We start from the raw sequence: 25,603 nt of genomic DNA, 5'->3' as shown, positions 1-25,603 counted from the left end.
CTAAAGAAATGAAAGAACCAAATGATAGGTGCTGCTTTCTCAGTCTGTGGAAGAGGAAGTTTAAGAAATGGTGAACGGCACGCGCAATGAAAGGAGAAGTTTGAGTCCTGGCTGGTGTTAATGTAAAAATTGCTCAAGCTGTCAAAGAGGGGAGTTGAACAAACAAGTGGGCCCAGCAGTCTTGAAAGCTGCACAAGAGGGTTTTCATCTGTGACCCTTCCTCTACATTTAGAAAAAGCAATAAAAGTGTCCAGTGTTACTTTAAGAGGCAGGAGGAGCTCTATGTTCAGAACAAGCACCCTCCAACTCAAGGAGACGGTGCTATCCTGTTCCTATCGTACTTGTAGGGTTTCCATGGGCATTTGGTTGGCCTCTGGGTATTTCCACCTCAGTATTTTTAGGTGGGATTAAATTGCACACTGGCAAATTCAGGTTGCACAAAAAAACCTCTTTTAAAAAAAAGGATTTTCTTTTTTAAAAGGGTTTTTAGAGGTAAGGAAGGGACAGGAAGATGTTCTGGATCACATTTGCTTGACACAGTGTTGTCTAGCCTCCTAGCAAGCAGGTTGTAGTGAATGCTAAATAAACATTGTAGTGAATGCTAAATAGGGTCTGACTTCTGTTTCAAGTGTATCTGAAGAAGTGTGCATGCACACAAAAGCTCATACCAAAATAAAAACTTAGTTGGTCTTTAAGGTGCTGCTGAAGGAATTTTTTTATTTTGCTAAATAAACAGGTTGTCTGGAAGTGACTTGTGGGAAGAGGATTTGGGAGCCAGGCTCACAAATGTTCTTAAATTAGCTATGGCTGAGCTTCATAGAACTGTGGTCTCTTAATGGCCACTGATCTTGAGTGACCAACCAGATGCCCATCGTGGGTTTCCTTTTCCCTTTTTTTATTTTTTATTTCTTGCTCACAAGTACAGAATAGGTGTCCCTTTTTCTTTCTGCTGCCTTGTGAGGGGGTATTCCAAGAGAAAAAGAGCTATGGGCAGGATGTGGGCTTTTGTGGCAGTCTGTCCCCTGCGACCCACGATACTGAACCCCAGCCCCTGACATAGCAAGGCGCCATTTGGGAAGAATCGCTCTCCTCTTGTGTGGTTGGTGGCTGTGTGTGTTACTTCCGTGGAGAAGCCTTACCCTGCTGGTTGTCAGAATTAAATTTCCGACTGCCATACTTGTGGGTCCTTGATTCAGAATTATTATGTTGACAAAAAAAGGTGCATGTGATTAACTCTTGTTAAGATGAGGCTATAGGAACTTGGAAAGATAAGCAAGTTGAGAAAGCTGAGATGGTCACTGAAGGCAATGGTGATCTCCAACCTTCCCACTTAGGGGTTCAGGTCTTCTCAGAGGAATCTTGCTGTCATATCCTGTTTCTGGCCTCTGGAAAAAACCACCTCTTTCCCTGCAGACCATCCTGGGCATTAGAATCAGCTGAGGGGGCCCTATTGGTAGTTCAACCACCCTCAGAGGTTTGGAGATTGTGGTGGAAGCCTGGGAGAAAGTCTCCTCTGTGGCAGGCCCTAGGCTGTGTAATTCCCTCCCAAAAGAGGTCCACCTGACATCTTCAAAGTATAGTTTAAATTAGGGGTCCCCAGACTAAGGCCCGGGGGCCGGATGCGGCCCAATCGCCTTCTAAATCCAGACCGCGGACGGTCCGGGAATCAGCATGTTTTTAAATGAGTAGAATGTGACCTTTTATTTAAAATGCATCTCTGGGTTATTTGTGGGGCCTGCCTGGTGTTTTTACATGAGTAGAATGTGCCCTTTTATTTAAAATGCATCTCTGGGTTATTTGTGGGGCATAGGAATTCGTTCACCCCCCCCCCAAAAAAAAATATAGTCAGGCCCCCTACAAGGTCTGAGGGACAGTGGACCGGCCCCCTGCTGAAAAAGTTTGCTGACCCCTGGTTTAAATTCAGTGTTGCAGGTGCACCTCTTTACCCTTGACCTTCACATCTAACGGACGTGTTTTAGGACCCACCCTGCTATTGTGACTGTAATTTGTTTTAAACTGTTCTTAAAGCTGCTTTTTAACATTGCTGTAAGATGCCCTGGGACCTGGTGGTGGGTAGGTCTCTTGCTGTTTGTGGAAGCAGTGTCTCAGTAGCACATGGAAACAACACCGGCATCTCTCCCTCCCTCTCCAAATCTGCTTTGTCCAGATAAAGCAAAGAACACCATCAGAAGTAATTTAGGATTTCCTTGTAGGATGGAGTCGGGAAGGGGGTGGGGTCGGGGTGGTCCTCTAATCCCACCAGCTAATTGCACACGTAATGCCATATATATACACGTCCAAGCCTTTTCTGTTTGTCTGTTGTCTGGATGAATCAAATCCCAGCAGATGTTCAACAAAAGGGCTATATCCCCCCAGACGGGTCCAGCATCCTGCTTGGGGGATCTGTGATGTCATCGTGGAACAAATGGGAGGTGTGGAATGGGCGGGCAGGATATGGCTGGTGGTGAGGAGGAAGAAGGGAAGAGGGTAATTGGAGCAGCCTGGCAGGTCTGCCCACAGCTGGGGTTGAATAGGAACCTACTTGTGTAGGGGCCTAATCTCCGGATCCTCCACCTGTTCTCTTGCAAACAGCATCTGGAAAGTCACTTTAGTGGGTGCAGCCAATTTCCCCTTCTTGGGCTTGATAGAAACAGCAGCCTCTGTGTGTGCATCTTGGAGGAAACACAGCTGCTGTTTCCCCTGCCCTTCCAAATTTTAAAAATAAGAATAAAAGCCCCGGGCCAAGATAGATCTGGGAAAAGGCCAATTATGTGACTCACAGAAAGGATTCCTACCATTCACCTGTGGATTTTTGATAAATTTTATGTCTACTTCTTTTTCAAGTTTGATCTTATCGGCATTTTATTATGAATATTTTATATTGTTCTTTGTAAACTGCTTAAATTGGGGTTTTTTTCTGATTAAGGGGTATATGCATCTTGATGGGAAAATAAATAAATGCACCAGCCTCTAGGAAATAGAACAAGGGAGAATATACTTTTTAAAAAAAAAACTGGGGCAATTAGTCTTTAGTATAAAATAGGGGAAGCAGTTGTGGGTTTTTGGTTTTTTTTTTAGTGTAATACAGAATTCCACACATGGGGATGGTTTGAGGGTGGGGTGGGATACAGGGTGTGTGGCTGAGTTAGCTAGTCTTGCTGGCTTCTTGCATAAGGTGAAATCCTCTTCCACCTGAAGAGACCCACTATCATGAACTGGGAAACATTCCTAAAGGAAGTGTACTCTACACATGCTCTGAGGTACTTTGCCCATAGTGTTAGGATGGTGATGATTATACACTCTCTCTTTTTTCCCTTTCCACACTGGCAGCTCTTTGATGCACAAGGGGTACATTTGTAAGCTGGTTTTATACCCATTTTAACTGTCATGGCTTTCCTCAAAGAATCCCGAGGCTTTCCGTGTAGCCAAGGTGCTGAATATTTGGCAAAGGATCCAGAATAGTTTCCTAGAGAGGGAGAAATGACTATTGAACCAATTTAAAGACTTTCGGGGGTAAATATGGAATGACCTCTCCAGGAGTCTCCATGGGAGAGGCCTTCAGAGACCAGCCATCCTCCCTGTTGCCAAGCAACCAGTACAGTCAATGGGAAATTTACATAAACTTATTGATACTGGGAGGGGGACTGTGGGGGATTCTTTTCTCATTTATTTTAGCGATGTGAAAATGCCTCTTTAAAGACGATGCTTGCTACCTGTTGTTTTTTAAAGCACTTGTATTTTTTTATGATTTTTTAAAAATCCTGTCTGTTTGCGGTTAATCTTTTTTTAAAAAAAAATAATAATGATATAATCCAGAACTGTGAGTGCTGTGGACCCCCAAATATTGGTGGACTTCAATTATCTCTCACCATTGGACATACTCCTTAGCAGGCATGCCCAAACTGCGGCCCTCCAGATGTTTTGGCCTACAACTCCCATGATTCCTAGCTAGCAGGACCAGTGGTCAGGGAAGATGGGAATTGTAGTCCAAAACATCTGGAGGACCGAAGTTTGGGGGTACCTGCTTCTTAGGGTCCTATCTGCATTATACATTTAAAATGGTAAGGTACCACTTCAAACAGTCACAACTTTCACACAAGGATATTGGGTATTGTAGTGCGTAGCTCTGAGAGTTGTCAGGGAACTGCTATTCCTCTCAGAGAGCTACAATTCCCAGAATTCATTGGGAAGATGGATTGACTGTTAAATCACTCTAGAAACTATAGCTGTGTGGTGGGAAAAAGGGATTGCCTAACAACTCTCAGCAGCCTTAACAGGATTCTTTGAGGGAAGACATGACTGTTTAAAGTGGTACAATGTCGCTTTAAATATATATTGTAGCCAGGACCTAGGACTGATGGGATTTGGAGTTCAACCACAACTGCAGGACTACAGCATCTCCACCCCTGGATTAATGGGTGTGAACTGTGGTAAAAATATGATAACATATCATGGGGGAAAGAACGATTTCTCCTTTGCTTTTAAGTGGGTGTGGTACAGATGTGAAATATTGCAGGGTATGTGAGTTGTACTCTCTTTTTGGGTGGGTGCGGGTGGGATGCTAGTGCCAATTTATTATATGGTTAGTATTCAGACAATCAACGGTATGGATTTTAATTGTACAGATATTCAGTTCATTAAGTGGTTAGATTTGATGTGTGAGAAAAGCAGTCAACCGTTCTAAAGAGAAAAGCCATCTGCGCAGGTGTCACACCTGGTGTCTCAGAAGGGTTAGTCCCTTTTATGTCCCAGGAGGCAAGGCTTCTAAGATGAACCTGTGGGGTCTCCCCCCCTTTTTGTTGCAAAAAGGCTCTGAAATGGGCAGTCAAAATGATTAAGAGGGTGGGTGCTTCCGAATACCAGTTGCTGGGAACCCCAGGAGGGGAGAATGCTGTTACACTCATGTCCTGCTTCTAGCAGCCAGATTATTATATTCTTCTAAATACTTGTATTTTATTTATTTTTTAAAAAAATGTTTCTCAGAAACATAACCATTTAACCAACTAGATGTTTGCAGCCGCTGATGCTTAACATTGGGTGAAGAGCTTGCAAGGAAGGGAGACTAAAATAATCTGTGGAACAAGTTAGTCTTGCAAATATTATGGGCTTTTGCCTGCTAGGAAATTCACAGCATGGGCATTGCATTCCTTCTTTCACTCGTTGGAGGTCCAAGAAAAGAATATAGTGGACCCTCTGGATACGAACTTAATTCGTTCCGGGGGTCTGTTTGCACCCCGAAAATAACGTAAATAGAGGCATGCTTCTGCGCACGCACGTGGTGCAATTGAGCATGCGCGTGTGGCAAAAGCCAGAAATATACATTTCTGGGTTTGCTGTGGCCATAACCCAAAGATTCCGTCTCCAGAGGGATACGTAAGTAGAGGTACGACTATATTTTCCCAGAGAGGGTTGGAAAGGGAGGGCAAAGCTTGCTCTCCCTAGAAAGCAGCTGAGGTGTTGCCTGGAGTTCTTACCTCAATGTTTCAACCCCCCTTCCTTCTTTCTCTCAGGAGGAGCGGAGAGCAATGTGGCAGTCTATATGCCGGATTTGGTGGAGGCAAAGCTTGGGGATACAGCCATTATCAAATGTGAGTTCGCCCTCCCAGAGAATGGCAGCTACGTTTACGTCAACTGGTACTCGGTGAGTCAAAAGAGGGTTTGGGGGAGGTTGCTTTGGGGAGAGGGTTGGGAATTAAGAAACACCATAGTCCTCTCCTTAACTTGTGAAGGCAAGAAGTGCATAGCGGGACATGTTCTCTACCCTTGTTCCCAACTTTCCTATGTGTATGGGCTCCTCTCCCGACCTTCTCCTGTCGAGTGTGGAAGGTTGAAGAAGGCTTCTAAGTGTATTCTGCTTAGAACCATCCTCGCAGTCTGGAACTCTGCACTATCAGGGTTCAGAATTATGAGGAGGCTTTCATTCAGCTGAACATGCATACAAAAGCCCCTTTTGATGCAATATGTTAAGGTGGGGGGTAGGGCAGGTGTTGGACCCAGCATGTATTGGGGACATTGAGATGTGGTGCCGGTGCATGGGCACCTAGTTCCTTACATATCTTTTTCTTCAGTATTTTAAACTGAACGCCTAAAGAGGACTTGCGTCCTTGTGCTTTCATTGGGCTCAACCAGAGTTGAAAGTGAATGGAAACTTTGAGTGATGCAGAGCTATTTGTCACACTGGAGGAACATTCTGAATCATGGAATCATAGGATTATAGAATTTGAAAGGGATCACGAGGGTCATCTTGTCCCAACCCCCTGCAAGGCTTGAACCCACAATCTGCAATTAGCCCCTTCACATTCCATTGTGCTTGCCCACTTTGTTCAAAGCATGATCTTGTGGGTTAATCATATTCCCCTCTCCCCTTTTAAATCCCACTTTTCAGCAACCCTTTGTTGTGTCTCACTGAAATCTCTCATTCTCTGCTTGCACCAGGTTCCCCTCAACCCCCGTCTGCACTACCCTTGCATTAGTTCTTACCTCTCCTGACAACCCTATGTCTCTAGCCATAATTCCTTTGGGCTGGGGGCTTTACTGTGTTAAGCTGAATGTGGGAAGACTCAGGATAGACAAAAGGAAGTACTTGACACTGCACATAATTAAACTATGGAATTTGCTGTGACAGGATGTAGTGATAGCTGCCAACTTGGGCAGTTTTAAAAGGGGATTAGAAAATTCACAGAGGACAAGAATATCATCACTCCTAAATCAGAGACAGATTGCTCTTTGACTACCACTTGCTGGTGAACACAAAAGGGAATAAACTGTTGCAATCATATCTTCCTTGTGGGCTTCCCATAAACATCTGGTTGGCCACAGGGGGAACAGAATGCTGGACTAGGTGGGCCTTTGCTCTGATCCAGCAGGACTGAGTTCTTATAGGCTTTCCCACACTGCCATCGTGTGGCAAATCACCCACTGGGCAGTCCCCTCTAGGAGGAAAAAGCTCCTCCACCATGACCCAACCCTGTTTCAAAGAAACTTCAGTAAAACAAATTTGGGGTTTATTTGAATGAAGGCATTCTATAACTGTAGGCACCTGGCAACATCTCTTTCTAACACTTTAACATTTTAAATACTGGTGAATATTTAAGTAAACTTTCATAATTGGCTATATTTGCACCACTTGTGTGTTGCATTTATCAAAACTCTTTAACCGAATGCAATGCACAAAACAACCATGTTGAAGATACGATAATAGTAAAAGCCTATGAATGCCTGCATAGAAGTAAGTCCTGCTCAATGGGACTTAGTCCCATAGGATTGTGGCCTTAAAAATTCCAGGGTTTTTTAAAAATAGGGGCAGCTGTAAAGCACATCCTAATGAAGTTGTGCAATGGAGTGTTGGCAGCTAAAATCGAAAGTGATTTATTGTGAGTTTCTTTTCTTTTTAAATAGATGGTACTTTTTACTCTTCAGTATATCTCTTTTGTTCTTTCTTTCTTATTTATTATTTCATGAAGTTTATGTATCACTTGATTGTAAGAAAACCAAAGTGGTTTACAAAAATATAAAAACATTACAATTCTCAGTAAAAGTACAGTTAAAGGCACTTAAAAATATTCAGAATGTCCCTTCTGAACATCAGTGCAACAGAGAGACTATGCAGACATTCAGGAAATCGAGACCGGGGGGGGGCTGTTTGTGGCAGGAGCAATCTATGCACTATGCTTATTGGTTGGACTCTTGTGACATCAGAAACAAACACACACTTCCTGGTCCATTCATAAATGGGCTGAATGATCTTTTAAACGTGTAAGCACAGGCAGCTTGTTTAAACAGCAGCAACGGTAGAAGTTGAGCTTCGTTCATAGAAGAGGGCCAAAACTGGGGGAAATGCTTCAAACTCCTCCTGCGTGTTACCCACCTTCCATGCTTCTCCCAGCTATTTGCAAACTTGGATGTCCCTGTGCTCCTGAACAGCACCTAGACTTCTTTTACTTTCGGAAGTCAGGACTCTTAAGCCTTCCTGGCCTTCTCCACCCATGGACAGCTGTCAAGTCCTGTTGCCGCAGGTGCTTCTCTCTCTTCAAACACTCATCCTCTCTTTACTTGGCGTTGGCCACTGGCAGTAGGGCATGCATGACCTTGGATGGGAGGGGTGGGGCTTGCCCTCTATTTGTACTGGGGCATTGTAGTGCATGCTATCTCTCTCTCCCTGATGTTTTAGATGGAGAAGGGCAAAATGGAAAGGAAGAAGATCATCTACATGGTCCAGGGCAAAGAACACCAAGATGAGCCTCTCAATGACCGGTTAAGCATCACACCTGATTTCTTCCTCAAGATTAGCAAGGTGGTCCTGCAGGATGCCAAGAATTACGTGTGCCAGGTGGGGTTTGGCATGCACGGCGTCGCTGAGAACCGGAGTGAACTGCGCGTCTCCAGTGAGTGGTACTGGGGGGCCCTTATCCTACAACAGGTGCAATACAGTGTTTTTTGCAATCCAGACCTTCCTCGGATTGCATACCTTGCTGGATTGCAGGTGGGGCATGTGCTTAACTGTCCACAGGCAACCACACAGCACCCCCTTCATCCCAACTAGATTTGTTGTTAGTCACTGGGAGGCACATCCTGTGGTTGCTTCGCTGCTGTGGTCCCCTGAACCTCACAGAATGGCTGTGTGCCTGATGCTTAGTTGCGCCAAGCTTTTCTTCTTCTTTTTTAATGCCCCCTCTGCCCCTGTTATCATGACACTTTCTCTACGCTCTTGGCACTTGTTAGTGCCACAGTTGTGGGTTGGTTTGACATTTGTATCCTACCTTCCTTCCATGAGGGAACCCAAGGTATGGTGCACATTGGGTTCCCACATACTGATCAGACTCGGGTCTCCTTACATTTAGAAAGGTGGCTGCTTCAAGCGGCTTCAGAACATACCCTGGGACCCAAACTTTGTTCTTCTGCAGGTTGGTGGCAGCCTTTTGCACTGGGGAGGCTGGGTTTTAACCCACTTGCACTAATATTTATAGAGGTCAGCCTTGTAAATAAGCCCACAAAAGTTGCTAGTCTGTAATTATTGTTTATTTCATGGTGACCATGGAGGAGGGGAAACACCCTTCCTTTGTACCTAGCATGGAAATGCAGGCCTTAAGCCAGGCTAGTAAAATAATTGCCTTTTGCAAGCCGCCTAGCGGAGGAGGAACACAGTGAGCCATCTCTCCTTCCCCCGGACCAGTATGGAAACTGGGTGGGCTAGCAGAAGAGGGACAAACAACCCATCTCTCCTCTACCTCTTGAGTTACTTAATGCAAGGCTCGAGATTCAGCCTTCCATGCACATGACACTGCCAAGAAGAGGGGAACAGGACCCAATGAGTTTACATCTCAGTCCAACACTGGGGCAGGGGAGGAAGGAGTGACCAGAGGATGAATATATGGTTATTTCAGTTAACACACCTAAGCTTGGTTATGGTAGAATATGGGGTCCATCAAGGTTGGTTTTGAGGAGAGATTTGAAGGAAGTAAGAGAGGTGGACTCATGCAGGTTGTATTGGAGTCTGTTCCAGGCTTATGGTCAAGAAGGGAAAGTGAAGCCTTTTGAAGAGGGAAAATACCTTTGAATGGTGGTGTAGCCAAGGGAACGAAGGTAATTGATGGGGGTAAGTTAGGATATGACAGCAGAGAGTTGATGGGCACTGAAGGTAAGGAGGCTTATTGTGTGCTGCTTCACTCATTTTTTTTGCCCATGGGGCTTATTGCACAGTAAGAGGACATACATGCCCAGCACAGTCTAGGCTGTGGTTGTTTTATTCCCTTCTGCCTCACCACTTAGCCCCGCCTGGGTGCTTTCTTCTTTTAGAAGCTCCAGAAAAACCTGAGATTCAGAGGACTAATCGTGGCATCAGCACAGGAGACCCTCATTTGAGTGAGGTAAGAACTGTGCCGTGTTTAGTGCACCTGCAATTATTATTATTATTAATTACCAGTCCTTTACCAAAAGGTCCCAAATTAATATAAAACATTAAAAACAGTTTCAAACTTGCAAGTAGGGAGGGAGATGGTCTTTCACCTATTTGGGTCCTGAGTTGTTTAAAGCTTTATATGTGAGTACTTTGAATTGGGCCTGGAAACAACCTGGCAATTGCGCTTCACAAAGTTGGATTTGGTATCTGCCACAGAATTCTCCATCCCTGGCCTTCTCTGCTTATTAATGGTTGTTGTTGTTTTTAAAATACACTTTGCAGGTTTGTAGTTATTTTGGTCCAGCGGGCAAGTTTGTAAATGTTGAGATGTCTCCAAAACTAAATGGGTTCTGAGTAGGATTACCAGTGGTCAGTAAAGGTTTTGGGTTTCTTTGCTGTTGTTTGGGCACAATGTAGACAGCCTTGGCTATGAGGGGGTCTGCAGACAATAGAAGTACTCCTTGAATTACACTCGAACCAGGCTAAACATAGAGGCAAATCCTAGCCCTTTTGTCTCATTTAGCAGTATTCCAGTAAGAATGGAAAGGGAGGGGAGTGGCAGTGCACTGAGACTCCACACACTGACCACCTAAAGCTCAGGCCAGAGTTCCCTTCGCCTGAGAGTTTGTATGTCCAAGTTTTTCTTTCCAGCCAGGAGGGCCAAAAGCCATACATTCTCAAATTTGACTATTGCTAGCAGTAAGGGGGGTGTTGCAGTAAAGACTACTTTTTTTTGCTGAAGCAGCAAGAAGGTAATTTTAGCACCAAAAAAATCATTAGGAGTGCAACATGAATTGGTACACAGTGGGGCGTTAGAGACTTTGCACAGCCCACAGCTATCAAGATAAAGGAGACTATGAGCCAGCTGCCCAGCCTTGATTTATGGAAGTGATGTTTTGTTGCACCAGCAGGAAGCCTTTTTATGTAATCTGGTCTGGTTCTGGAATGGAACAAGATAAATCAGTCTGGGATTTGAACCCGTGGACTGTAAGCTCTGAAGAGTATGGAGTGTTTGAGTCTGTCTGTCTTTCAGATTGCAACCTGCACCAGCCGCAATGGCTATCCAACACCAACCCTCACATGGTACAAGAATGAAGTCCCTCTGAAGTTGGATGGGAATGGTGAGTCATTAGCAGGTGAAGCTAAATCTATTAAAGCAGACTCGGAGGCATAGAAAAGCCAGGTACAGTCCAGAAGCTATTACAAGGCAAAGGGTTAGTAGGAATTAAGCCCGGTGTAGGCACAAGGGCCAGGGTTCACAAGTCCAAGATCCATATTAAGAATTCCAGGGTTGCACAAGAGCTGTGATGTTGTTCTATCAAGTTTCCTTGCCTACCCAGCATGCTTTTAAGCAGAGGCAAAGATGACCAGCTACTCCTCACAAGAAGCCCTGTTCTATGGGGGCTCCAAGCTGCTGCCTTTGGAGGGACGTGCCTCCTCTTTTTTTTCTTGAGTTGCCATTTTCATCTTCTTGCTCCAGTGCCTGCAGTTCCTGGTCTGAATCAGAGTCCTTCAAGGGAATTGTGACAATAGGCCATGGTGCCCCAAAAGGCAGAGTCTTGGCTACAGAACAGTATGAATAATGATGGGTGAATAGTACAAGTTGGGGTAGCTCAGCAGGGGAAGGAAGGGTCCTTGGCAGCTCCCTCCATCCTCAGCCTCTGGAGGAAATGACTTAATTATCCTTAAATATATTGGGTGGACTGTAATCGTAAGCTGCCATGGGAGTTGATCTTGCCTGTAAAGTGGGTTATAATATGTTAAATGGTACAATATGGGGCATCAAAGCTCGTGGGAAAAGCAAAACATCAGGGCCACAGATTTGTGAATCGTTAGCACATGCCAGTATTTTGAGTTTGCAGTAAGGGTTATCTTAACTGGAGAAACAAGGCCTGGTGACCTTTGCAGCATAAACTGCTCCTTAGCAGAGTAACATGTCTTCTACTTGACCCCTCCTCCAGAGGGTTTTCACCCATGCACACTTTTTCCGAATGAAATGCTCTTCCTGCACCTCTCCTCTCTTCCTCTCTCAATCAGAAATTGAGATCCGTCCTGGGCTCATCAAGGAATCAAGTGGCCTGTGGACTGTCCGCAGCACCCTTTCGGCAAAAGTCACCAAAGAAGACCGCAGTGCTGAGGTCTACTGCCAAGTCAGTTACAGCCTGATGGGGAATAACAAGACATCCAAGTCGGACAGCTTCAAAGTCGACGTTCATTGTAAGGCTGGGCTGAGCTCCTTGTAGCAGCACTGAGCACGTTCATTGGGAGGTCTTAGAAAGGATATTCTGCCTTGCCTGCTGAGAGAAGACCGAGCCTCATGCAGAAGTGCAACTAGGGCTGGCCTTTGGGGCCAAAATCCAGGACCCTACAGCCCAAGGGGAGCTATATAGGTGCTGTTATTGGGGGGGGGGGACACATGACATGTAATAGGGCGGTATATAAATTCTAACAACAACAAAAACAACTTGGTGTGGCAGTCCGCTCTTCCTTGCCTCTCCCAGCAGTTCTTTATCTCTTTATAAATTATTTGGATTAAGGAATTTAGGGAATGCTCATCCAATTTGCAGATGTCACCAAACTAGGAGGGGTAGCTAATGCCACAGAAGACAGAATTGGGATTTAATATGAACTTGATGGATTGGAGATCTGGCCAGAACTAACAAAATGAATTTCAATAGGGGCAAGTGTAAGGTTCTAACTTAGGCAGGAAGAAACAGATGCATAAATATAGGATGGGGGACACCTGGCTTACGAGCAGCGCATGTGAAAAGGATCTAGGGGTCTTGGTCAACCACAAGCTTAACATGAGTCAGTAGTGTGGTACAGCAGCAAAAGAAAGCTAATGTTATTCTAGGCTTCATCAACAGAAGGAAAGTATCCCAATCAAGGGAAGTAATAGTGCTGCTCTATTTTGCCTTGGTCAGACCACATCTAGAATACTGTGTCCAGTTCTGGGTGCCACAATTTAAGAAGAATATTGACAAGCTAGAACATATGTAGAGGAGGGCGACCAAGATGATCAAGGGTCTGGAAACCGAGTGTCTTATGAGGAACAGTTGAGGGAATTGGGTTTGTTTAGCCTGGAAAAGAGGGCTGTCACATGGAAAAGGAAGCAAGCTTGCTTTCTCCTGCTCCAGAGGCTAGGACCTGAACCAATGGCTTCAAGTTACAAGAATGGAGAGTCCCAACTCAGTATGAGCTTCTTTAGACAGCGGAACAGATCCCCATGAAAGGTGGTGGACTCTCCATCCTTGGGAGGTTCTAAAGCAGAGGTTAGGTGGCCATCTGCCATGGATGCTTTAGTTGAGATTCCTGCATTGCAGAGGATTGGATGAGATGCCCCACTTCCAGCTCTTAGGGTTCTTTGATCTGCTGTGTCTCCCAAGTTTCTTTGCCTGTGCTTATTAGGAGAATCTCCGGAAGGCAAATGAAGGTTCTCTCCCCCCCCCCTCTCTGTAGACCCCTCTGAGAGTCTCCGCTTCGTGATTGATGCTCCAGGCCCGGATGTGAAGGAGGGAGATAATGTAACGCTGCGCTGCGAAGCGGATGGGAATCCGCCACCACTGTATACTTTGTACAGAATGGAGGTGAGCTTGCAGCACAGAGGAAGGTGCCGTATACCAAGTCACAGACCCTAGGTCCATCTAGCTTAGTGCTGTCTGCCACACTGGTCTTCAGCTGAGGGGTCATGCCCTGCTTCAAGGCGGGTTGCAACAGAAGCACTACCACCATGCAAATATAAAGGTACAAGATGAAGAGATGGGACCCCAAATGCATGTTTGAGTTAAAAAATCAACACTGGTAAAAATAATAAGTGAAAACAAATCAGAAACCTAGAACAGACAGGCCATCAAATACCTGGGAGGAGCAGCAGGAAAATGTAACCTGGCCCTGAAAAGATAGGTAGGATGTTGGCGACTGGGTCTCTTGGCTGGGCAGTATTTCCTCCTTGTTGTCATCAGCGTGCAGGTTCAGCCTTTGTCCTTCTTTGTCTTGCACTCTGCTAGGAGAAGGAAGTCCTTGAACAGGATTCTGAACAGGGGTTCCTGCACCTTTACAACATCACCAAGGAGCGCAGCGGGGCCTACCAGTGCAAAGTGCTTGACCTGCAGGACGTTATGCCTGAGGAGCTGACTGCCAACGTGACTCTGCTGGTGAACTGTGAGTAGGACCTGCGGGTTTTATTCAGTACAAAGTGGCCTGTTGGGTTTTCGTTGAGCCGCCACCTGGTTTTGAGAAATCTTAGCCAGCTGTTCTCGGAAGCATCAGATTTAAAACTGCATAAATGTGGGGATGGGAAGCTGGCTTCCTTGCTTTTGAGTATAGCATTTGCAGGAAACTTATTGGGAGAGGTGGTTTCTGTTTTGACATCTGTCTTACAAAACAAGCACAGGCACAATGCTAAAATAATTAAGATGTTTTTCACAACCTGCCAGCCAATCTACGGACTAAAGTTTGCACCCATAGTTGTCAGAGAATCCAGAATTTCATCAGTATGATGGCACTGAAGGCAGTGAGAGACAGGCAGTGGATATGCTCCTCTTTGCCCAGCAAAGCTTCAGCAAAGCCTTCATGGATGTTCTGAGCTGTTCTGTTTATCAGAATGACGTGGCTCTTCAGGTTTTGATTCCCATGCCTGAGAGAAATAGGTGCTGCAGTGCATAAAGATAGGGTGAAGTGGAGGAATCTCATCTGTGTTGCCTCAAGTACATGATTTCCCTCCCTTAGATCTTGATGAGCCTGCAATAACCTCTGTGCCTCCAGTGACCTCGCTCAGACAGCTGCAGGAAGGAGAGGATGCACTGCTTACCTGTAATGCAACAGGCTCCAAGCCCTTGGTATTCCACTGGGAAAAGGTATTCTCATTTTAGGGCTGTTGACTTGAGTTAATGGTGTTTTAGACTGCAATCCAAAAACACTTACTTTGCAGTGGACTTCAGTGTAAACATGCACACAGTTGCTTTGTTAGCTGTCTGGCTGTTGACCAGTTGGTTAACCAATCACATTTACATTTGGCTCAGATGGCCAACTTATTTAGTGGGGTAGGAGATCTGAAAAGAATGCCAATACAGTGGAACCTTGGTTCTCAAACTTAATTCGTTCCGGAAGTCTGTTCGACTCCCGAAATGTTTGAAAACCAAGTCGCGGCTTCCGATTGGCGCAGGCGCCCTGGAAACAATAGCCGACAGCCACATCGGACGTTCAGCTTCTGAAAAACATTCAAAAACCGGAACACTTCCGTGTTTTCGGCATTTGGGAGCCAGTTTGTTTGTCAATTAAGCCGTTCAAGAACCAAGGTTCCACTGTATATTTCATATCTGGCAACCAATGCGCCCCTTGGGTGGCAGATAGTACATGGGTATACAAGTCTAAAAAACCCGGGACACAAATTTTCACAGCCCTCTAGCAGCTATATGGCTCATTTACCAGAAGCAATGTATTTAACATTAACTCTGAAAGTGTCTTCTTGATTCTGACCAAACTAAACCGCCCGATGTATATTGTGCTTTTCCAGAAAGGGAAGGTGATTGAGAAGGGGAATCTTCTGAACTTGACCAACGTCAGCTACAACACCTCAGGCAAATACACCTGTGTTGTACAGATGCCGATGCCAGACACCCCTGCCATCTCCCGCTCCAAACTGGTTCAAGTCACCGTCCATGGTAAGCATCGCACAGTGAGGCTCTCTCCAAGTACCGTCTTTCCCCTATTTTAAGACGTAGTCATTATATAAGCCATAGCAGGATTTCTAAGCAATTGCGCGATACAAGCCATACCCCGAAAATAAGACATACTGATAGACCCTTCACCCAGTAGCAATAACCCCCTGTGTAAGCTGTACTTGGTGAAGAGGAGAAAAGTGGGGTGGGGAGGAGATGAAGGCACGAGGAAGAAAAGAGGGGCGATTGAAGCCGTTGCCTCGTGAATGCAGAGGCTGTTTTCCCTTTAAGGAAGAGATCTACGTGTGCGCGTCTCTCTGTCTCTCCACCCCCCCCCCCGCGTCTCTCTCTCTCTCTCTCTCTCTCTCTCTCTCTCTCTCTCTCTCTCTCTCTCTCTCTCTCTCTCTCACACACACACACACACACACACACACACACACACACACACACAGAGCCCACCTCTCACTTCCCCCCACCTTTCCCTTCCATTCTATGCGCCCACCCATGAGTTGCCTGTTGATTTCCTCTTGACGGGAGAGGAGCTTTTGAAGCCGCTGCCTCGCGAATGCAAAGGCTGTTTTCCCTTTAAGGGAGATCTCCGTGTGTGCGTCTCTCTCTCTCTCTCTCTCTCTCTCTCTCTCTATCTCTCACACACACACACACACACACACACACAGAGAGAGAGAACCCACCTCTCGCTTCCCTCCACCTTTCCCTTCCATTCTATGCGCCCACCCATGAGTTGCCTGTTGATTTCCTCTTGACGGCAGTCTCCTGTGTCTGATTGTTGTCTCCTTGCTTTTACCGAAGGCATAAAGCAGCCTTCCTTTCTACCTTATGCTTGCTTGTCTGTGGAGCTGCCCCTTTAAGGATTTGTAAGTAGTCTGGATCGCAGTCCTTGCCTTGGGGACTTTTTTTTTAAATCAAGGACTTTTTCCGTCTTGCTGTTTGCGAGCACAAAAGTTAAACTGCCGGTCCTAGCTTCCTTTACCCACAAAAATTTAACTCACCTGCTAGCTCAATTGCTTCTTAATTGCTACCATTTACCAAGTCAGCAATCTTAATTGCTGTTTAGCTGGCTTCTTTGTTCTCAGCAGGTAGCTTCTTTGCTATCAGTGATAGCACTACAAAGTGTTACATTGTCATAGCTGCCTAGTTTTCCCTTTTCTCGCAAGGAAGCCTAATCAGCATAAGGGAAAATCCCTTAAAAAAAGGGATAACTTGGCAGCTATGTACATTGTTGGAACTTCAGACTGTTGGAACTTAAGTCTTGGGCAGCTGGCTAGTAGAGATCCTTATTTGCTTTTACGTATAGGCTACTGCTAGGACTGTATCACACAGATAGATTCCATTATACTGGTTTAGATTTAAGAAGCTCCAGTGTAGCAGATTGCTATTAAGTGAGTCCCCACATCAGAGGAGAGAGAGAGCAGCCCTTTGCGAACATCCCAGGGCTGGGGAGAGAGGGCTGGGCCAGGGACGCACACACCTCCCGTCCCTCAGACTCATAATAAAAATACCAGTAAGACATCCCACCAAAAATAAGCCACCCTGTGGTTTTTTGAGGAAAAAAAGTAATAAGACGGTGTCTTTAAAAAGGGGAAACACGATATCTCTCCCCCCTATCCCAGTCCTGGGTGCTGGGGCAGTAACAACAATTAGCCACCTCTTCTCCTTGCAGCAAAACCAGTGCTAGTTGCACGGAAGGAAGTGGTGCATGTGCGATCAGGCGAGATGGTGAACTTAACATGCGTCGGGTACTCGATAAGCACCTTGCAAATCTCATGGAGTGTCAATGGATCGGTAAGATGTGCTTTTTGTGGGGTTTATTTCAAAGAAATAAATGGAGAACTGTGAAATGAGGAGGCCCCGATTCAAATCTCACCTCATCAACAGTTCACTTGGTGCACTTGCTTTAGCCACTGCTGTCTACCTCACTCCCCCCCCAATAATATAAAATTATATAATAATTGTGGTTGACCTCGCAGGGATATTTGTAAGAGTTTATGGGATGTGAATGCTTTATGAAACATGCTGTAGAAGGCAATAATGTTTAACAAACGTTCCATACTTTTCATGTCCGAAGACTGTTTCAACAAAGTATAATGTGTCTTTTCCCCATTTGATGTTCTTTAGTGTGCAGGGATGGGAAACTTGTGTCCTTCCAGATATTGTTGATGTGAGACTCCCTTCAGCCCCAGCCAGCATGGGCAATGGTCGGAGACGATGAGAGTTGCAGAGCAGCAATATCTGGAGGGACACAGTGCTTGCTGCCCTGTTTTGGGTTGTTTTGTTTTAAATTCCCCTTTGGAGTGTTAATCCTACCTCCCTTTTCTTTCCACAGGTCTCTACTTCAGGCGTGCAGGGGGGTCATCAGCGCACCAGCACAGTCCTGTTCCAAGTCACCGAAGCCCTTCTAGAATCGGGAGTCAATTGCAGCGCCAAAAACAAGATGGGCATCACTCAGCACCACTTCATGTTGGCACAGAGTAAGTCCATCCCTTTTGCCTTGAGAAGAGGGCTCATCCACACTTCCCGCTTGTCCCACTCTTTAGGACTGAATCAGAGCAAACTTCAATCCACGGGAAACCCAATGGACGTTTGCTCCGATTCCGCAGTAAAGATCGGATTTCCGTGGGGGAAAGCGGTGAGCCAAGTGAAAGCCTGAATGAGCACAGAGTGTGTTGGTGGTTTGCCCTTCTGGGAAGGGCTGGGGCTGGGGCTGGGGTACCCTCCAACGTTTTTTCTTCCATCACAGCTGTTCCCAACACCAGAAGCGAGTATGCCAAGGTGCATCAGTCTGTCAGGCCCAGAAAGTGGTTTGAAGTAAAGCTGTGCTGAAAATGTCACTCCACTTTCATGAGCATGGGAAGCTGTCTTATGCTTAGTCAGACTGCTGGTATTTCCTCTACACCATTGGTTCCCAAGCTTTTTTTGGCCATGCCCCACCTAAGCATCTCTAAAATCCAGGTGCCAACCGCCCCCGCCCCCCCGGTGACATATAACTCTTATTATTCAAAAAGTGAACTATTCATGTTCATGCCATTAACTGTTAATAAGTCTCGAATTGCCCCCCTTAAAAATCAAATTGCCTCCCTGTGGGGCGTGTGCCCCATGTTGGGAACCACAGCTTTACACTGAGTGTCATTTTATGTGACTATCGCTGTTCAGTGAGAGGCTGTGGTTATTTCCCATGTAAAGGGGAATCCTCAGAGGGGATTTGCATCTTCCGACACCAACACCTTGAAACTCCCACACACCATGCTGAGTTCTCTTTTCGTCTGTTTCAGATGAAGCCAGTGGCTGTGTCCGCTCCACCCCCTTTCCTTTCACAGCAAGGCGGGCAACCTGTGACAAACCAGTCCACTTCCAGCTTGTATTTATTTCTGTCTCTTCTCTTTCTTCAGGGCAAGAAGGAGGAACTCCCCACGCCAAGACTGGTAAGCCCCTCCTTACTGAGCATTTATGACTGTCAAACGGGCATGAATGCGCTGTCAGTGTTCTGGGAGCTAACCCACAGAAGATGACTTGGGCTTTGCAGGAAGGAGGAAGCTGGGGAGGGCGTGAGTGTCCTGAGGCGCTTTCTGAAGGTGAACAAGGAGGGCTACTTGCAGGACCAGGCATCTGACTTCCCATACCCCAACCCATATAAATAAGAGACCAATGAGACTGGGTTTTGGGGTAAAAACAGGCCACAATTTTATTGAATACAGATGAAAGAGGTTTGGCTTGGGCATGGGGCAATCTAAATACCAGTACTTCCGCCCGCCTGCTGGAAGTGATGCATGGTCCATCCAGGCGGGGGTTCCTAAGACTTAACATCCAATAGGGTGACCCCCGCAGGGACTGGTGCCTGGGGGATTCCCTTTGGCCCTGGTCCCCCTGGGCACACGGACATGGCCACTCTCCCCGGATCCCTTTAACAGCATACCCCAGCGTTTGGAGGGGAGGGCAGGGGCTAAAACCTCCCCTCCGTCCAAAACAAGGGATTGTCCGAGTGCCCAACCACTTGTGACGAATTGCTGTGAGGTAGGTAAAACCACTGGGTAAGAGCCAATTATCCCGGTGGGCAAATTCCTACCCGGCCCCATAAAGAACGGCGACCACCATAGCCACAGCAAAGTCATTGCCTATCAGCATAAACCGTGGGTGGGAGGGATGGGGAAACCTGGCACAGGAACAAACAGGCTGTGCCCCAAGTGTGGGCTGCTTAAATGGGCAGGGGGCGGATCCAAGGGAAGCCCACAATTGGCTCCGCCTCTGGCTCCGCCCACGTCCCAGCCTGCATCCCCATTTGCCAATACTGTACAGGATGCAGGCTAGGATCTGGCTCCTGATTGGCAGCGGGGGCTTATGCCCTCACCACCTCTCAGGAAGGGCACTGCCATTTGAATTCCACCGCCGGGGCCCCAGTGAAGCCTCTTCTGTCCAGCAATGCTGCTGCACCAAGAGAGGTGAGCGGACTTTCTGAAACCCAGCAAAGATGAGCTTGGTGCCTGGATGGGCAATTTGCTTGAGAACCCCATGTAGCGCCGCCGCCATCTCATTTGTTCTATCCTAGAAGAAAGGTGGGATCCGTTTTGAGTAAGTAAAATACATCAAATGTGAGAGGAGAGGAAGAGGGGTGTCTATCTGCGCGGCTCCCTTTGCCCTTGTAGAAAGTTATGCTGGATGTCAGGAGAGGGGTGATAATATTTGATCACCACCTTCTGAAGGCGTGAGGGAGACTGTACCAGATGCCAACCGTTGCAACTTATGGCACTGAACTCCTGAGATTTAAAAAGATTATTATTGTTTTAATTTATGAATTGCCTTTCACATAAGCCCGAAATGATTTGCAGTCAATAAAAACAACTAAAATAGGGTGTGTGTTTTTTTAAAAAAACCACAAAACCCCAGGAAAGATCGATTTTAGAACAATGAAAAGAACCACCCGTCCAGTTAGAAAAACGTATCAAAACAAAAATATATTCCATCGTTTCTGGAAATTGCAAATAGTAGCAGTCTGTCATAACACTCATCCATTGTCTTTAGCAAAATCTTCTAAAGAGGTCTACTTTTTCTTTTCTTAAACAAGGAAGTCTTAAAATTTGTATCCTCTCCTAATCTTGGGGAGAAGATAATTTGGGGAGGGGGTTTGGTTTCTGTCTGCCTGCCATTCTGTTTCTTGGGGCTTTGAGAGGTGTGTGGCAGTGGGAGGTGCATCTGGTTAACCACTTTGGGAAAGGGATGCTATAGATTGTGAATGTTCGTCTTTTTATTAAATAGAACCTCCATGTAAACAGGTACTATAACTTATTTTTTGTGTCATTTTAGTACATACTGTTGTTGTCTATAGTTGAAGAGCAAGAAAATATGCCTAATTTATATATGTAGTTTCCTTCCCCCCCCCTTTTTTTAAATCCAGAACTTCTTCATGCACAGTTTCAATCAATAAGATTAATGGGGGAACGCTTCTGACTGCATTATTGCACCTTTTTAGTTATGTGAAATTTGTTTTAAATTGACGAAATGCTGCAGACCTAATTTAATGAGTGAGTGAGCCTCCAATTGGTCATTTAAGCCATCGTCTCCTTTGGAAGCCAAGAGCTTCTCACAATCCCTTAGTGCTAAATGTTAACATTACCTACATTCTCCGCCTGCTGCTCTCCAGATGGTTTTTCTACCCCCACCTTGCCAGGAAATGAAACTTCAGAGTTTGGGTACAACCAGACACCCACTCCCCAAACTCCTGCAGCAATGCAGCAAGGTACCGCTGGAAATGACACAGGTATCTGTTTATAATTCAGCTAGGGCAGCCTTTCCCATTGGTTGCAGAGTGGCACTCTGAGAATCCTCTCCAACCAATCGGATCAATGCATGCTGTTGCCTGTTAGGCTGGTCTTCTGAGTTCAGATCATATATGCGCTTTAAAAAGCAAGCACAATTTTGTGCTAGGATAAAAAAAAAGCTAGAAATGTGCATACTTCTCCCCCCCCCCCCCCCCGGCAATCTGATTCATTTCTTGAAATTTCAGTAGGTGTTTGCCACACATTCTCTTGCATCACGGTCAAGAGGCTTGGGAACCTGCTTTTTTAAAAAAAAAGGAAAGGAGAGGAGAGGAAACAGGACTTGAATTTGCTTTCCATGTTCCCTGGCTTTTCTGTGCTTCCAGGAAATAGCAGGTGACACTTAGTCCTGATAGCAGCATGTTTATTGCCTCCCATATCCAGTGAATTGTGTTTTTTGGGTTAACAACTTCTGAAGGCAGGGAGGGAGAGAGCACTTTGTGACAAAGTCTGGGAGCCTCTCCCCATCCTCCCTCCAGCATCTTCTATGACTCCTTTTCCGTGATGCCTCGTGACAGCTCTTGCTACCCAATCCCTCCAGCAGCTGCTTGGGTGCCTTTTCGCTTTGAGAAGGTCCTTGCTAGTCCTGTTGAGAAAGGCCTTCTCTTTCTCTGTCTTCCTCCCAATGGCAGCAGCAGTTCTTCTGAAGCGGTCTCTGTGGGGAAGCAGAAACTGGGCAGCGATGCTATCATGGTGGCGTAATTTTCTTTACAAAACGCACACTTCAAACATACCAGAATTAAGGCCTGTGTGGAAATTGCCTTCATGGCGCTCTGCGCATGCTCAGAGGCCCATCTTTATTTCAGCCTGCAGGGCTGAGCCCTGGTTCAAGCTTTGGGAGGAAGCCTGGGAAATATTGAGAGTGGGAGAGGGGTGTGTGTGTGTGTTTGTGTGCGTCCTGTTTGCTGTTCTCGTTTTGGGACTTGGAGAGCCCAGCCTGTTTGCTCCACATCTTTTTGTTTAAAAGCAGGAGGCAAAGTGTGTGGCTGTTGTGTCTGGCTTACCACTGATGAGGAACGTTTGGCATGGCCCTGAAAGACTTGCTGTTCTTGTCTGTTGGATTCCTGTATTTTGTATCATTTTAAATGCATTTTAGCCTTAAGTGTTGGTCTCAAGTGCTTACGAGTTGTTGATCTGCTAAAATCTCACAATTCCTAGGCTGAAAACTTCATTAACCAAGTTTCGGTGCTGTTTAATTGATTTTTCCAAATATGCCGAGAATGGCTTTTAAATTGGAATGGCATTTAATTGCTATATTAAAACATCCTAATTGAGATGCTGCCACCAGCCTCTTGGGTTTATTAACCTTCCATTCCAATAGCCTGCATTTAGGTTCACACCGAAAGCAGAGCCTTGGCTAGGAAGATTTGTATACCTCTGCACATAGACTCTTTCATGCCTGCCATAGCAGGCAGGCAATCCATTATCCTCCTAGTGAGAAGCCCAAGTGACAGGAGTCCCATGATCCTTTGCGTTGGACATTTAACACTTGCTCCCTTCCCCTTACGCTGCTCTCCAGAGGACTTTCTCACCCCCACCATGCCAGGGAATGAAACCTCAGGGTTTGGGTACAACCAGACAGCAGAAGGTATGTCGGGAAGTCACCTGCTGAAAGGTATATTTTTCTTCTTCTGCTGAAGCAGCTTCTCCCATTGGTGTGGGGCAACCCCTAGGGGCGATCCCCATCCACCAATTGGACAGAGGCATGCTCTTGCTGCCTGTTAGCATTTATGCAGACTGGCCAAACCCAAAGGCAAACGTCAGAGCTATGTGAGCTCTTTGAAATGTGAGCGACAAAAAGTGGGACGTGGTTTTTTTGCAGGGAGAAGAAAAGCTGCCCTATGCATGATAATTCCTTTTGAGGCTGCATTCCTGGCCATCCCATTCAGCTCCTGAGGTTTCAGCAGGCCTTGGTCAGTTGCTGACACAGAATGCCCACAGCCTTGAGGGCTAAGAACCTGCTTTTCGGTAGAAACAGGAGCTGAATTCGATTTCCATGTTCTGTTGCTTTTCTAATGCTTCCAGGATATTGAAGGCAACACCTCATCCTGATAGGAGCATATCCAGTGAATTGTTTTGTGGGGTAGCCTTTCTGTAGCCCAGGGAGAGGGAGAAGACTTTTTGACACAAGTCCAGGAGCCTCTTCCCATCCTCCCTCCAGCATCTTCTCTGATACTGCACTGTTTCCTTGATGCCCCCAAAAGCTCTTGCGGCTTGGGTTCCCTTTGAGAATGTCCTTGCTAGTCCTGTTCAGAAAGGTCTTCTCTCTCTCTCTCTCTCTCTCTCTCTCTCTCTCTCTCTCTCTCTCTCTCTCTTCCTCCCAATGGCAGCAGCAGTTCTTCTTCTGAATTGGTCTCTGTGGGCAAGCAGAAACAGGCAGCAATGCAATGATGGTAGGGTAATTTTCTTTACAAAATGCACAAAATACCAGAATTAAGGCCTGTGTGGGAATTCATGATGCTCTGCCCATGCTCAGAGGCCCATCTTTATTTCAACCTGCAGGGCTCAGCCCCGGTTCAAGCTAAGCTTTGGGAGGAAGCCAGGAAAATATTGAGAGCTGTTTTCTGGATACAATAAAGGTGATTACGGTCTATATTGAGACTAGGGTGGTGGTGTATGTATGCATCCTGCTTGCTGTTTTTGTCTTTGGGGCTTGGAGAGCCCAGCCAGTTCCCATGTGCTCCACACCGTTTCATTTAAAAGCAGGAGGCAAGGTGTGTGGCTGTTGTGTCTGGCTTACCACTCTGGGAATGGATTGCCATAGATGAGGTATGTTTGGCATTACCTGCAAAACTGTTGTTGTTTATGTCTGTCAGACTACTGTACGTCATATCATTTTAAATGCATTTTTGGCCTTTAGTATTTGTCTCTAGTGCTTATGAATTGTTGATTTGCTAAAAATCTCACAGTTCCTAGACTGAAAGCTTCATTAGCTTCAGTGCTATTTAATTGATTTTTCAAATGAGCTGAGGAATTGTTTTTCAATTAGAATGGCTTTTAATTGCTGTATTGGTAAAACGTCGCTGGCATAATTGAGATGCTGCCACCAGCCTCTTGGGTTTATTAATCCTCCATTCCAACATTCTGCGAGAGGTTCATACTAAAAGCAGAGGCTTGGCTAGGAATGTTTGTGTGCTATTGCCTATAGACTCTTTCATGCCTGCCATAGGGGGTAGGGCAAGAAATTGTCCTCCGGGTGAGAAGTCCAACATGATCTGGCAAATGACAAGAGTCCCACAGTCCTCTGCGCTGGACATTAACACTGCCTCCCTTCCCCTTCCCCTGCTCTCCAGAGGACTTTCCCACCCCCACCATGCCAGGGAATGAAACCTCAGGGTTTGGGTACAACCAGACAGCAGAAGGTATGTCGGGAAGTCATCTGCTGAAAGGTATATTTTTTCTTTCTGCTGAGGCAGCTTCTCCCATTGGTGTGGGGCAACCCCTAGGGGCTGTCCCCATCCACCAATTGGACTGACGCATGCTCTCGCTGCCTGTTAGCATTTATGCAGCCTGGTCAAACTCACAGGGAAATGTCAGAGCTATGTGAACACTTTGAAAAGCAGCAACAAAAAGTGGAATGTGGTTTTTTTGCAGGAAGAAGAACGTTGATCTGTGAATGTGCATGATTCTGCCCCCACCCCGGCAATCTCATACAGCTCCTGGTGTTTCAGCAACCAGATGCTCTCTCACAAAATGCCTACAGTCGTGAGGGCTAGGGAGCTGCTTTTCTAAAGCAACAGGAGCTGAATTGGATTTCCGTGCCTTGCAGCTTTTCTGTGCTTCCAGGAAATCTCAGATGATGCCCAGCGTGTAGCACATCATTCCAATCCTGCCCCCCCCCAATGTCGTACGTTATGGGGTAGCTCTGTTGGGAGATGGGGCAGGGTGGAAAAATCAGCTTTGCTGCAGCAACCAGGAGTCGCTGCCCACCCTCCAGCACCTTCCGTGATATTGTGCTATTTCTTAGTCTGCACCTGAAAGTTGTTTCCACTACCACCGGTTCAGCCGCTGCTCGGGTCGGTTTTGCATTTAAGCAGGCCTTCGTTGGGCCCCTGAGGAAAGCCCCCTCTCCGTGCCTCTTTCTCTCAACACAGTTGCAGTTCTTCCACAGCAGCCTGTAGGCAGCAAAGGAAATATTAGGGGGGGTCACTGGGAGCAGTTTAGCTGGGCTTAAATTTCTCTTTCTTTCTCTCTCTCTCTCCTCCAAAATGAGATAA

At 46.1% G+C, this 25,603-nt stretch overlaps 1 protein-coding gene across 2 annotated transcripts in view; it reads left to right on the top strand.

Moving 5' to 3' along the window:
• MCAM (melanoma cell adhesion molecule) overlaps positions 1-25,603 on the top strand; it is a 54,646-nt gene that overhangs the window by 22,364 nt on the left and 6,679 nt on the right. For both annotated transcript variants that reach the window (XM_060268312.2, XM_088657991.1), the window contains exons 2-13: positions 5,511-5,641; positions 8,171-8,384; positions 9,796-9,866; positions 10,932-11,019; positions 11,936-12,115; positions 13,358-13,485; positions 13,906-14,059; positions 14,627-14,754; positions 15,414-15,561; positions 17,240-17,361; positions 17,903-18,047; positions 18,966-18,998. In XM_060268312.2, the coding sequence (XP_060124295.2) occupies positions 5,511-5,641; positions 8,171-8,384; positions 9,796-9,866; positions 10,932-11,019; positions 11,936-12,115; positions 13,358-13,485; positions 13,906-14,059; positions 14,627-14,754; positions 15,414-15,561; positions 17,240-17,361; positions 17,903-18,047; positions 18,966-18,998 (1,542 nt within the window). The remainder of the gene's footprint in view (positions 1-5,510; positions 5,642-8,170; positions 8,385-9,795; positions 9,867-10,931; positions 11,020-11,935; positions 12,116-13,357; positions 13,486-13,905; positions 14,060-14,626; positions 14,755-15,413; positions 15,562-17,239; positions 17,362-17,902; positions 18,048-18,965; positions 18,999-25,603) is intronic.

This window comes from Zootoca vivipara, chromosome 14 (genome assembly GCF_965207765.1).
Source record: "Zootoca vivipara chromosome 14, rZooViv2.hap1.1, whole genome shotgun sequence".
In the NCBI taxonomy this organism is placed as follows: Eukaryota; Metazoa; Chordata; class Lepidosauria; order Squamata; family Lacertidae; genus Zootoca; species Zootoca vivipara.
This window is presented reverse-complemented; position numbering and strand designations above follow the sequence as displayed.